The sequence below is a fragment of the Propithecus coquereli genome, unplaced genomic scaffold (assembly GCF_000956105.1).
Source record: "Propithecus coquereli isolate 6110/MARCELLA unplaced genomic scaffold, Pcoq_1.0 Scaffold156, whole genome shotgun sequence".
NCBI classification, from domain to species: Eukaryota; Metazoa; Chordata; class Mammalia; order Primates; family Indriidae; genus Propithecus; species Propithecus coquereli.
Window position 1 is genome coordinate 4,014,902 of NW_012140080.1, and position 13,123 is coordinate 4,028,024.

General features: G+C 36.3%; 1 protein-coding gene across 1 annotated transcript in view; it reads right to left on the reverse strand.

Moving 5' to 3' along the window:
- The window catches only part of HIBADH (3-hydroxyisobutyrate dehydrogenase), a 118,250-nt gene extending 105,675 nt beyond the window's left edge, over positions 1 to 12,575 (reverse strand). Inside the window, exons 1-2 of the mRNA XM_012640731.1 lie at positions 12,275 to 12,575; positions 1,794 to 1,954 (exon numbers count right to left, since the gene is read on the reverse strand). Coding sequence (XP_012496185.1) covers positions 1,794 to 1,954; positions 12,275 to 12,365 — 252 coding nt within the window. The 5' untranslated portion in view covers positions 12,366 to 12,575. The remainder of the gene's footprint in view (positions 1 to 1,793; positions 1,955 to 12,274) is intronic.
- Between the last annotated feature and the right edge of the window lie 548 nt (positions 12,576 to 13,123).

Here is a 13,123-nt window from a genome sequence, read left to right on the forward strand (position 1 = left end):
ACCAAAGAGTAATATCCAGGCCGGACACAGTGGCTCACAACTGTAATCCTAGCACTCTGGGAGGCTGAGGCAGGAGGATCACTTGAGGTCAGGAGTTCAAGACTAGCCTAAGCAAGAGCAAGACCCCATCTCTACTAAAAATAGAAAAAATTAGCTGGGTGTGGTGGTGCATGCCTGTAATCCCAGCTACTCGGGAGGCTGAGGTAGGAGGATCGCTTGAGCCTGGGAGCTTGGGGTTGCTGTGAACTAGGCTGATACCATGGCACTCTAGCCCGGGTAACAGAAAGAGACTCTGTCTCAAAAATAAACAAATAAATAAAATAAAATAAAAAATAAAAAAGTAATATTCATCTCCTCAGAATAACTATTAATTGATTAATCCCAGACTGAGTATCAACTTGAACTGCTTACCACTTCTGAAGATAGCAAAAGCCCACCCTTCCCAGATTCTCTACTTAAAGGACTGATCGATTTAAATCTCTCCAATAAGGCTAAGTCCTTAAATTATTAATACTTAAGGTCAACTGTAAGACTCCTATACTGGGAATACAGTGTCAGTATTCAGTATTCAGGCATAAGCAGCCACAATACTGTCCCGAAAAGTTCCAAGATCATACTCACATCCTCACACAACACTGCTGCCATTTCCATATCACACGCAAACCATGGAAAGGAAGAAGATGTGAATATCCAGTTCTGCAAATGGCCTCTAAATTACCTAAACCTGTTCTTTATCTAGGCATTGAATTTCTCAGTATTTACTTTCAAGTCTATTATCCAGAAGGTGACTGTTCATTTTATTTTCTCTTTCACCATTTTCTATAATATATTTCTAAGGAATTTTTTAGTATTCTCTCAGTTCTGGATCACATTCTACCCTCACTTACCACTCTAAAACTTACAGAAGAATTTCCCTCATATCTAGAAAAAAACAAAATGCTATGTACAGATATTAATACATAGTTTCCTGTCATCTGAGTTAATAATATAATTTAACAAATCCAAACAACAATACAAGACTTAATCAGAAGATGTTATGATACAACATAATAAACTCCAGTCCCAAAATTCTTGAAATATGATTGGTAGCCTAAAAACAAAACACTAGAGATCCATCATAACTCAACTCTTCATTATAGCAATGTTTTTTATGTTATCTCCTGATTTATCGCCAACTAATATTTATTTACAAAGTGCTTCCATACAATATTTACAAAGTATGTTCACATAAATCCTCTCATTTGAGCTTCACAATCTAATTATTTAAGTTGTCATCATTCACATTTTACAGAGAAACCAGCTGAAGTGAAGTAACTTGCCCCAGTAAGACAGCATGTAAGTATCCAAGCTGGGACTCAAGCTAAGCTTTAGATCTTTAAGCCTACTCTTGTTCTAAGACAATTTTACCTTTCAATAACACCAGAGATTATTTCCACCAAACTAACTGCTTAACAGCACAATCAGTAAAGTTACTATTCCGGAAAACTGATACAGAGCCAAAGCAAGGCCCTCTGATCAAACTTGGAAAATGCTCCAAGTCACCTGCCAAAGAATAGATCCCCGAGCATCTCATGAGAACTCTCCTTTGTTACACATCTGTATTTTCCATGAATGTTAAAAAATATGTATATACACACACACGTATATGCAGTGTGTGTGTGTATGTATATATAACTTACAATAAATTAGGTTTACAACTCCATTGGGTATACTTCTAAGAAGCCGTCACTTATTTGAACATGCATTCATTTTTAAACATCAAAATCTAAAACAAATCTAAAGAAAGGTCTTACCTGTTCACCTGCATCTTGAAACTCTTTGCATGCATCAGGGAACACATCATAAACAATAAGCGGATAGCCATGTTTCATGAGATTTTTTGCCATTGGATTTCCCATGTTGCCCAGTCCAATAAATCCAACTGGAGTCTTAGAAGCCATTGACCTAGAACACACTAATTTCAATACATTACTTTTAGATAACATTTTTTATTATAAACATTCATTTAATATTAGTAAATCAACTGTTTTTAGATGATTCCTACAAAGGAAACTTTTAAAAGGCTAGTTTTAAACTAATGATCTAATAACATTTAAAGACATCAAAGATGTCCAGGCAGACTAATTTCTAATTATTTAGTTCTCCAGGAAACATTCATAATATTTTAAGTAATTCTTCCTATTTTCTACTTTTATAACATTCCTTTACCATTTTTAACAATAAACTCAATAATGTTGTCATTTACAAAACACCTATTATGTACTTAACCCTATTATGTGAAGTATACTAGATTCCTCATATCTATATTATCTCCTTTAATAATGTATATAAAAGACTGAGAGTATAGATGTTTGAGCTACATGTTCAAGGAAAAAAAAAAAGCAAGAATGAAAGTACTCAGTAAAACCCATATCGTGGACATCTTGGACTGGGTCCAAGAATGGAAAAGCTTTTTACCTTACCACTCCCTTACTTATAGAAACCATCCTTCCAATGGTTTTTAAAAATCTCAATAAAATGTTAAACCCAAGAAAATGTATTTCAATCAAAAGTCACCAGTTTATAAAGATGGTCCTGGGAGCAGGAAGAGGGATACTTTCATAGGCTTTAAATGACAAGGGTTACAGTATCAGGACATGGGTCTAATAACTCTGCACTTTCAGAAAAGAGGGACTTCCATTTCCAAAAATGTTTTAAAAGTACTTAAAAATTGTATACAAGTTTTGTTTATTAATTTTTTCATAAAAGGCTTTTCGAAATTATATCGGGGGCACACAATTCAAAGTAATGCTTTAGAAAGTAGAACGGTCAGATTAGGAAAAACAAAGTGAAGGGGATTTACATTACAATGGCAATAACATCAGATGCAATTTCTTGGTTTCTAGATTGAGAACCCCACTCAACATATATTCACTGCTTCAAGTACCATGACAGAGCTCAGAGACAGACACAAGGGTCCTTACCCTCAAAAAGCTCAAGTCTAATAAGGGAAAAAAGAGAAATAAGTCTATTTGCCCTTTCATTTCCTGGATTTATTTTTCCTTTTTCTTTCAAGGACTCCAATTTTAAAACTGCATAGAGCAACAATAATCACAGTCAACCCCAACTGAACTTAATCTGCTCTTCCTTGAACTTAATCTGAATGTAATGAGATTTCTTAAAAGCAAATTATCTGAAGCCCTAATGCTTAAGAAACAGAGGTCTTCTTTGCTTAGAAGAATATTTCATTCCTTTTAACTTGATGATTGACACTAACGCTTCCATTAAATCTGGGTGTATCCCTGTGCGATATCACTCTCCAGGTGCTAAGTTTAATACACTGGGTATAACAGGAATCCTTTGTCTTTCTGGCCCACAAGGGGTTTGATGACAGAAAGATGACACCTAACTGAAATTTTATTTTGATATTACACAGAATGAGAAGTATATTTTGTCAGAGAACTCTAATTAATGCTCATAAGCAAACTAACAGTAATAACTAGAGAGAAAATGTAGCACTATTGTGCCAGACTACTGTGTTAAGATTGGAAAGGTATAATTTAACAATCCCAAAGCATTAGAAACTAGGAAGACTGTAACTTAAAGGTAGTTAACAGGCAATTCACTCTAGGTCAACCACTTAAGTATGACAAGGTAGAACTACAATTCATTAACAAATTCAACAAATATTAAGCAACTATCATATATACTGTCCCAGATACCATGGAAGACACAAATGAGACATAATCTTTGCCTTCAACAAGTTTAAAATCCAAGAGGATCAACTATGTACACAAACACTAAAAAAAGACAGTTAAGGATAAAGTATAAAAAACAATGCTGATACAAAAGAAGAGAACTTGAAGAAGGTGGCATTTTACCTGGGTATTGTAAGAAGGATAGGATTTCAGATGAATAGGAGGGTAGGAAGGAAAGAAACTCCATATAAAAATGGAACATGAATATATGCAAGGAACTCAGAGAGCCAAGCAGAAATGAATAATAACACCAATAGTTAATACTTATTTCAGTTTTACTATACACCAGACATTGTACTAAGTACTTTATAAATTGCACTGTTACCGTACACTATCATTAAGCCCATCTTTCAACTGAGAAATCGATGCTTAGCAAGTTTAAAATGCCCAAGACTTTATTAAGTTGTCATGCTAAGATTCAAATCCAGCCAGTTTGACTCTAGATTTTCCACTTAGAACCACTGTATGGCACTGCTTCATTCTTCCTAGAGGATGCAACAAAGAAATAAAACAACTGGAGATTAAGACTGAAAGAAATAATGTGACCATAATATAAAAAGCTGGGAAGCATGCTAAACAATTTGTGCTTTGTAGGCAAGAGGTAGTTATTGAAGGGTTGGGCAAGAGAAATGACAGATCAGACCTATGCTTTAGGATAGAAATGAGGCAGCAGTATCCAATGCATGAACTGGAAGAAGAGCCTAGAGGCAAGAAGACCAATGCAAAAATGACAGTAATACTCTAGAGTTGTCTTAGTCAGTTCCAGCTGCTATAACAATTATTCCATAGACTGGGTGGCTTAAACAACAAACATTTATTTCTCACAGTCCTGGAGGCCCAAAAGTCCAAGATAAAGGTGCCAGTAGATTTGGTGTCTATTGAGGGCCCACTTCCTAGTTTACATATGGCCATTTTCTCACTTTATCCCCACATGGCAGAAAGCAGAGAGGACAAGCTCTCATGTCTCTATGAGGACACTAACCCCACCAAGAGGGCTCTACGCTTACGACCTAATTCCCTCCCAGAGGTCCCACTTAATACCATCATATTGGGGGTTAGTATCTTAACCTATGAATTTTAGGGGAACTCAAACACTCAGTCCATAACAAGGTCAGAGATAATAAAGGGTGGTAGCCATGGGAAAAGGCAGGTATGAAAAATATTTCAAAGACAGAAATAACAGGATATAACAATAGATTGGGATTATGGGCTAAAATAAGGGAAAAATCAAAAATGACAGCAAGGGAATAGTGATATCAATAATCCACATGGAGAAATCAAGGAGAGCTGACTCAGATTTAAATAGGGTAACTAGAAGCTGCCAATGAGCTAAAAGATGTCCAACAGACTGTTACAAATATTATGACAGAAGTTTCAGAATAGGATGAAAAAACAGAGAAATTTGGTAACCATCTATTTCAAAGAGTTCAAATTGTGAAAGTAGATAAAATTACCACAGAATAAAGAGGTTGAAGCCCAAGGGAATGTGCACTTTTAGAAGTCAAAAAGAAGATGAAATCAGTCCTGAACTGACACTGATATTACAATTAAGAGACAAGAACATTAAAAAGTATTATAACTTTTTATAGTCCATATGTTCCAAAAGTAGATATATGGAAGATATTTTTTAAAATCCAAATTTAATTTCTTGAGATGAAATCTACAATGTGAGATGAAAATTACACTGGAAGATTAAAAGAAGAACAGACATTTATAAGAAAAGATTAATAACCTTGAAGATAGAGCAATAGAAGTTACCCAAAACAGAGAAAAAAATAATTTAAAAAATGCAAAGAGGATTAAATAGCTGAGACAGCTTCAACCAGCCAAATTGGAGTCCTCAAATGACAGCAAAGAAATGGGACAGAAAAATATGTGAAGAACTAATAGCCCAAAATTTTCCAAATTTGATGAGAACTATAAACCCCACGTAACCAAGAAGCTCAATGAACTACAACATAAGAAACATAAAGAAAGCTACACCAAGACACATCACAATCAAAACATACAAAAGCAGCCAGCGAAAAAGAGGCACATTACGTACAAACGAACAAAGATAAGGAAAAAGGCAGATTTCTCGTCAGAAACAATGTCAGTGTGAAGACAGTGGAGCAACACCTTTAAAATACTGAAAGAAAAAAACAACTGTCAAGCTAGAAATCTATACCCAGTGAAAATATACAAATAGAAATATTTGTATATTAAGGAGTCATGAAGAATTTCATGGGGAGTGGTGAGGGGTATGTTCACTATCTTGAGTGTGATAATGGTTTCACCAGTTTATATACATCAAAACTTACCAAATTGTATACTTTAAATATGTACAATTTATTGTATGTCACTACATTACAATACAGTTGTTTTTAAAAAGTCGACATTATGTTTACAGAAACAAAGAGAACACAGTTCTCAACTAAAAAATACTAAAGTAATATATCAACCAAATGTAAAGTGTGAAGTCTGAATGGATTCTGATTTGAAAAAAGTTATAAAAGAAATTCTTAAAAAAATTATGGAATTCTGAATATGAATTGTATATTAGATAATACCATGGAATTATTGCTGATTGTCTTAGGTGGGATAGTCTGGTTATGTAGAAGAACACCCTTTTTCTTAGGAGATTCATGCGGAAGCATTAGGAATGAAGTGTCATGATGTCAGCAACTTACTTTCAAATGACACAGGTTGGATATGCATATATGTGGAAAGAAAAAAGTAAACACAGCAAAATGTTAATAAATATTGACTCTAAGCAAAGAGTACAGGAATGCTCATTGTATTCTTCTTTCAATACTTTCTGCTTGAATTTTTTTCATAATAAAGCAGAGGAGAAAACAGCATATCTAGATGAAATAGTATCACAAAGTACAAATAACTAAGAAAAATACTTCCAACATACGACAGAAATAGGGCTGCTTTACTTTATATGCAAATAACTTTAAAACCTGGAAGAAAAATATGAATAATGCAGTTTTTTAAAGTAAGCAAAAAAATCACAAAATGATAATTAACAGAAAATATGTAAATGACCCCAAAAAACTTTCAAAATACACTCGACTTGTCAAAATTAGAGAAATGCAAAACAAAGCAATGTAATACCATTTTTGACCTAGCAGATGAACAAGTCTTTTTGTTTCTTTGATAAAAACTACTATTGGCAAGAAAGGACCAATAAAAACAAGTACTCTCATACACTGCCGAATTATATATTAGGTCAACCTTTTGGATGGTAATTTGAAAAAAAAAATCTATATTTGAATTTTAATTTAAAATGTAAATTTAAAATATGCATACTCTTTAACCAGCAATTCCATTTCTAGGAATTTATACTATACATGAAAAGCCAGCAAACTTTGTCTTAAAGGGTCACACTTAATTATTCTCAGCTTTGTGAGCCATAAGGCTTTTGTCACAACTATTCCACTCATCTACTCTAGTTTGAAAGTAGCCATACACATTATATAAGTGAATGGGTGTGGCTGCATTCTAATACAATTTCATTTACAAAAACAAGTGCCCCAAAATGGGCTCGGTTTGGCAATCCCTACCACATATTAAATTCTGAACAACACAAAGATACAGTTTATTATAACATTCTGTAACAGCAGAAAACTGCAAATAACTATATATTAATAAAGCACTTAATTCATAATTAAACATTAATAGGGCATTTGATAATTCATTGTAAATCAACACAATGAAATATTTATACAGATGTTTAAAAGAATGTGATCTATCTAAAAGTACAGGAAAAAAATCTCCAGGATAAGTTATTAAGTACAAAAAGGCAAGATGCAGAACATTATATATAAGACACAGTGTACGAGGAGAAAAAAAAGACTACATATGTATTAATTTTTCTTATTTTCTGCATGGATACATAAGAAACAGGAGTTATATCTGGAGAGTTAGACTAATGGGTCAGAGCTGAAGAAAAGATTCTTAGTTTTTATTTTATAACCTTTTGAGTTTTTACCATGTGCGTGTAAATTTTATAACAAAATAAAATAATCAATTGGCACACAGTGAGTATTTCATAAGTGTTATATGAATAAATAACTAGAGAGGTTTCCGCAAATAGATATGGGGATAAAAGCCAGTTCTGAAGCAACTACAGAGAAATGATGGTGAAAGAGTGGATCCAGCAAAGGTAAACCATTTGCAGCAACCATTACACATTGCAGATTGACTCTCCAATACGCTTCCCTCCCAGATCCAGGGTCAGGTTCCAAACTGCCTAAACCAGTATATGATAATGCCATCTCTTTGCCACATGACTCCTTCAGGGACTGCCAGCCCTAAGTCAAAGATCTGGAAGTGCTTTGGAAAATCGAAAACATAATAGGGAATGAACAAGAGATTAATGAAAGCATTGCAGCTAATCAGCAAACTTCTGTGACTCTCAATATCATTACTTAAGTGGCAGGCAAGGGGAAGGCACAGACCAACCACACAATGGATGTTACCCAGAATTAGAGCAGAAGGCTGAGAAAAATAATATTAGGACACTATCAAAGGCATCAGAGAAATTCCTGATTATAAATAAGTTTGAGACTGGATACAGACAGACCTAGAAGAGATGTAAGGAAACGAGGGAATAAGAAAACATATCCATGTATCTGGGGGGAAGAAAGAGGGTGGTAAAGGACCAGGTGTAACGATGAGGGTAAACAGCATATTAGTTAGTAGAACAAGAGTCACAGAGAGGGTTCTATCAACCAGAAGACTAGCTCTGCTTGTGAAATCTTGGGAGGAGAGCAATTCCTAATAATGAGATCCTAAAAGCTGAAGTAGAGTGCTGACGTGTTGTTGAAGTTGAGGTGGTTGAGAATAATAAGGCTCATGTTGGATGGGCCAACATGAATAACAATGAAGATAAAGTTTTCAATGACATGCTCAGTTCTCTTCATCTTTGCTTGTGGTAAAGTTAGAAAAAGGGTGGTATAATTAGACGATCTGATGTCAAGAGAGAAGAGGTTATTTACTGATGCTGATAATGTTCAAAATCTCTGAGTTGAGCAGATCTAGGTTCCTATCCAATGAGGTCAATTCTTAAAAATATGCCCTTGAAGTAACAGTTATTTAACTTCTCTAGACATTGTTTTATCAACTGGAGTACTCACTTTAGATGGTTATTGTAAAGATTACTTGAGATAATGCATGTCAAGTGTTAACCAGCGCTACTTTTCCTAACAACGGTCAAGAGGTAGCACTACAGAACAAAGTCCTAAGCCAACTGCCCCTTTTTGCCTAGTAAGTTAGAACAAAGAGGCAACGAAATAGAAGAAGGTATAGATGCCTGTAAGGGATGCCCTGTATCTGGGGAAAGACAGCTTTTAGTCAAAGTGAAGCATCAGAAGGAGTGCTGGATGAATATAGACGAATTTGCTCCCAAAGAGGCAGAAATCCATGAGTATTAATGGAGTCATTATTGCCCTAAAAACTTTCAAATCTAAACAATACATCTTCCTTTAAGTTACAACAGTAGAATGTGAAATAGCAGAGTTACACCACAGATAAAATGAAACTAGGAGAAAAGTCAGCCAACATAATACAAAGGCAATATTGGCTGACCAGTAAAGAAAACTAGAAAAATTGGCACATTTCTAAATTTACTGATGCAAATTTACAGATTATAATCTCTTTCTCCAATATAACATGGGTAAAGTTATCCAAATCATGGTAACCTAAAGTGCTACCAAAAATCAGGCTACTCTATATCTCAAAATGCAAAAATTGGTAATAGTTTATTTTAATTTTCCAAAGTTTTTTTCTTTCTAATCCAAGTAACCCATGTTCATTTTAGAAAATTGGGACGTATGAAAAAGTATAAAGTTACAAGGGAAAACGTTAATCCTACTACTCAGAAATAATCACAACATTTTGCATAGCCCTTGCAGTCTTTTGAATGCAGTTTTTCATATATCATAAGATTATATTGCATATTCAACGTTGTGTCCTACTTTATCACATAATATTATGTCATAGCACTCTATTTGCTTTACTGCTAAGAGTTACTAAACTAACAGTGATAACTTTCTCTATAAAGGCCTTTATGGTTTGGATCAAGTTATTTTAGTAATAAATATTCTCCTTATGTAATTTCACAAGATCAACTTTTAGTCCCAGGACCACATGCAGCTTTTCAGAACTTCATGTGCAACTCTAGAAGCTAATATAAAGGGGGAAAATGCCATTATATACTTGATTTATGCAACAAGTTATGCTGCTTTCAAAGTAGATTTCATAGATACAAAAAGGACCAGTAATTTAAAAAATTGCACTCCCATTTCTAGAAATAAAGCTGGTTAATTTTCCCATTCCACTTTTGGTCAGGTGGTCACTAAGATGATCTGACACCAATTATTTATCCATGTACATGTTGGTGAGCTACAACAACTGGAGAGGGCCTGCATCCATGGATTTTTTTTCCCTCTATACAAAGAGGTCTGAAACTAAATTTAATTACCTTTTAAAATAAAATATAAATTTTACTTTTATTAAATGGATGATGAAATAGTAATATATGTATAGTTCGATATTTCTCATTTATTTCCTTTTTGATGTTTTAAATATTCTGAAATTAAATGATGTGCTACTGGCTGGAAACTTTTAGTTTTCATTTTTTAAAGAGTGAATAGAGCCTTATAATGTTACAATTGATATGATATAAACATCTTAAACATACTACGAAGACAAAAATACCACAGAATTCAGAACACCAAATTATGTTACTATTTGAACATAGTTTTTTCTTAACGTCTCTAAACCCCAAACTTGCATGCAAATTTTTTCTATTCTTTAAGACTACAATGTCAAAAAAGTTAACTAGGAGTAACTTTTTTTAGTTACTTTTGTAAACTAAAATGAACAAAAATATTTAAAACAATTCCAGAGTAAAAACAATTGAAATGTTTTAAACACTTCACCACAAAAAAAAAACTATTTAAAATTTATCATAAATCTATATTCTTACATCTTTATGCCAAAGAACCCAAAGTTCAAGATCATATGCCAAGGCAGTCTAATCAGCATTGCGAGGTAGGCCCTCCCACTTGACAGAGGCAAGTAATAGTCTTAGACCTCAGGCTCTTTCACCATGAATTTTAAGAACTTTCATCTAACTCTAAAAGGTACATCAAGGGTTCATTAAAATATCATTAGAACACCTTGTAAAACCACTAAACAGCAAATATGTCTTCCTCAAGTAATCAAAACTGAAAGAATTGTGCATTCATGTGAAAACTGGTGCTACCTTTAGAACTGTGGAAAACTAATAAATTTTTTGTAAGTATCTCCAAAGTGGGTGACATTTTTTTGTAGCCCAATATACGTAGCTCAAATAGTGGTTACATTGAAGTTTGGCAGATTGTGTGTTTGTATCTTGTTACTGTGCTTCTGTGTCACCTGTTCTCTTGCACCACATGGAGCCTGCCCTTCTCAAACTAGAAAAGAATTCATAGGTTTTATTGAGAGGGAGAATGGGGCACTCTTAAGAATTCAATTCCCAACTAGCTATTTTTTTAAGCAAAGATTAGAAAAAACTAGTACCAAGGCTTTTTTTTGTTAATTCTGAGTATAATCTTGCTAAATGGTGTTATCATTAAGACTCTCAAACTTTTACAGGAAGATAACCACAATATCTTAACAAGTCAACCAATTTTCAATTAAAAAGGAATCCTGGTGTGGTAGAAAGTGCAAGAATTAAGAAAAATCAAGGAACACTTTCTAGATCCTGCTGAGACATCCTAATTCACTTATCCAAAGGGCTTCAGGTTCCTCATGTAAAAAATGACTGTATTAGATCTCCGTGGATTTACTTCTAGCTCTAAACAAACATTGCCTTTCCCTAAGTCCACGGTTAGCTTCCATAATTCACAATGGTATGAGCGGAGAAGGTAGGATAATTCTGGCCACAATTTTGAGGATGTTGGATGTGTTTTGGTTAATAATTTGACAGAAGTGCCATTACTCCTCATTTACAGAAAGGAGTAAGCCCGCCTCGCTAGTCAAGGGTGACTCAAACTTTGGCAGAATGACTTACCGCCTGGCTTGCATAGGCACCACTTGTTTAAGACCATCCACCCGGTTAAGGTGGTTTGTTTAAATCAGGCCTTGCTGCCCAAGGGTGCGCCCACCCAGGGTGCACCCTGCGGGCGCTGGAAAACCAGGGATCGCCGGGGTGAGTGCCGGGTTGCCCCCGGAGCTGCGACCTCCAAATATCTCCGGAGCCCGTACTCCAAAGAAGCATGACCAGGACCCAAATACTCCCTTCACCCCAAGCTCTTCTTCACCCCTTCCTAGGCCCCCAAAAGGACATAAAAACTGCACATCTGGAGGAGAAAAGGTAATGGGGAGAAGTAGCGGCGTGAGTGGCGGCCGCAGAAGAGGCCAGGCCGTTACGACCAACCAAAATTATGGTTTTTAAGCCCCAATCCAACCGCAGCGCCTCCCATGAAAAGACCTCTTCGGCCGTCTGGGCACGAGCAGAGGGTGTCCAGAGAAAGGACAAGGGGTAGGAGGCACAAGGTCCTTACCCGCTGCAAGGCTGGCGGCTGGCGGCTGCAGCCGGCGGCTCCAGTACCGGAGGCCGGAGGCGGCCCCTCGGAGCCGTAAGGAGGCTGCCATGCTGCCTCCGCCCCGCCTCCCCGCGACGACCTCCGCCGCCTCCCGGCTGGCCCACAGACTGCGAGTGTGCGCAGCTGGGCGAGCGTGCACGGCCGCGGCGTGCGGCCGCGCGCGCACGCGCTCTCGCCAATTGTGGGGCGGGCGCCCATCCTCCAGGGGCGGAGCGAAGCGCCGAGAGGCGCGGCCCGGCGGAGCAGGTCCCGTCAATCCCATTACGGACGGGGAAGCCGACCAATCAGAACTCCCATATCCGCGGCTTACGTCATGTACTCTGGCCACGCCCCCAAGCTCCCTCCTCATTTACAGCCCGCGGTCAGGTGTCTCCCTGTTTACCGAATTGCGGAGGGCGTGTGGGGGGCGGTGGCTGCCGCTCACTACAACCTCCTTGGAGCATGGATTTCCCAGAACCGCCCTTCGGAGGGTTGTAACCACGTGTTTCCTCCTTGCACTAAAGGACAAAACTGACTCGGGGCTTGAAAACCAATCACAGAAATCTACCATGTATAATAACTTTTAAATTCATTTGATTTTACTTAACGGTTTCTCAGTAAAGTTGAAAATTAGTAGGAAAACAAATTGATAACATTATCTTTGAAGGGTAGAATTACTAGGAATTGCACTATTCCAGGACATATTTCTCTAACGTTTGAAAATTAGTCTGAATCCATTTTGTAAGCAAAATCTTAAGGTAAACTAAAATCCGAAAAGTAGTGTATATGTATGTATGTTTGTTAGAGAGCCAGATATTTATTCATTCT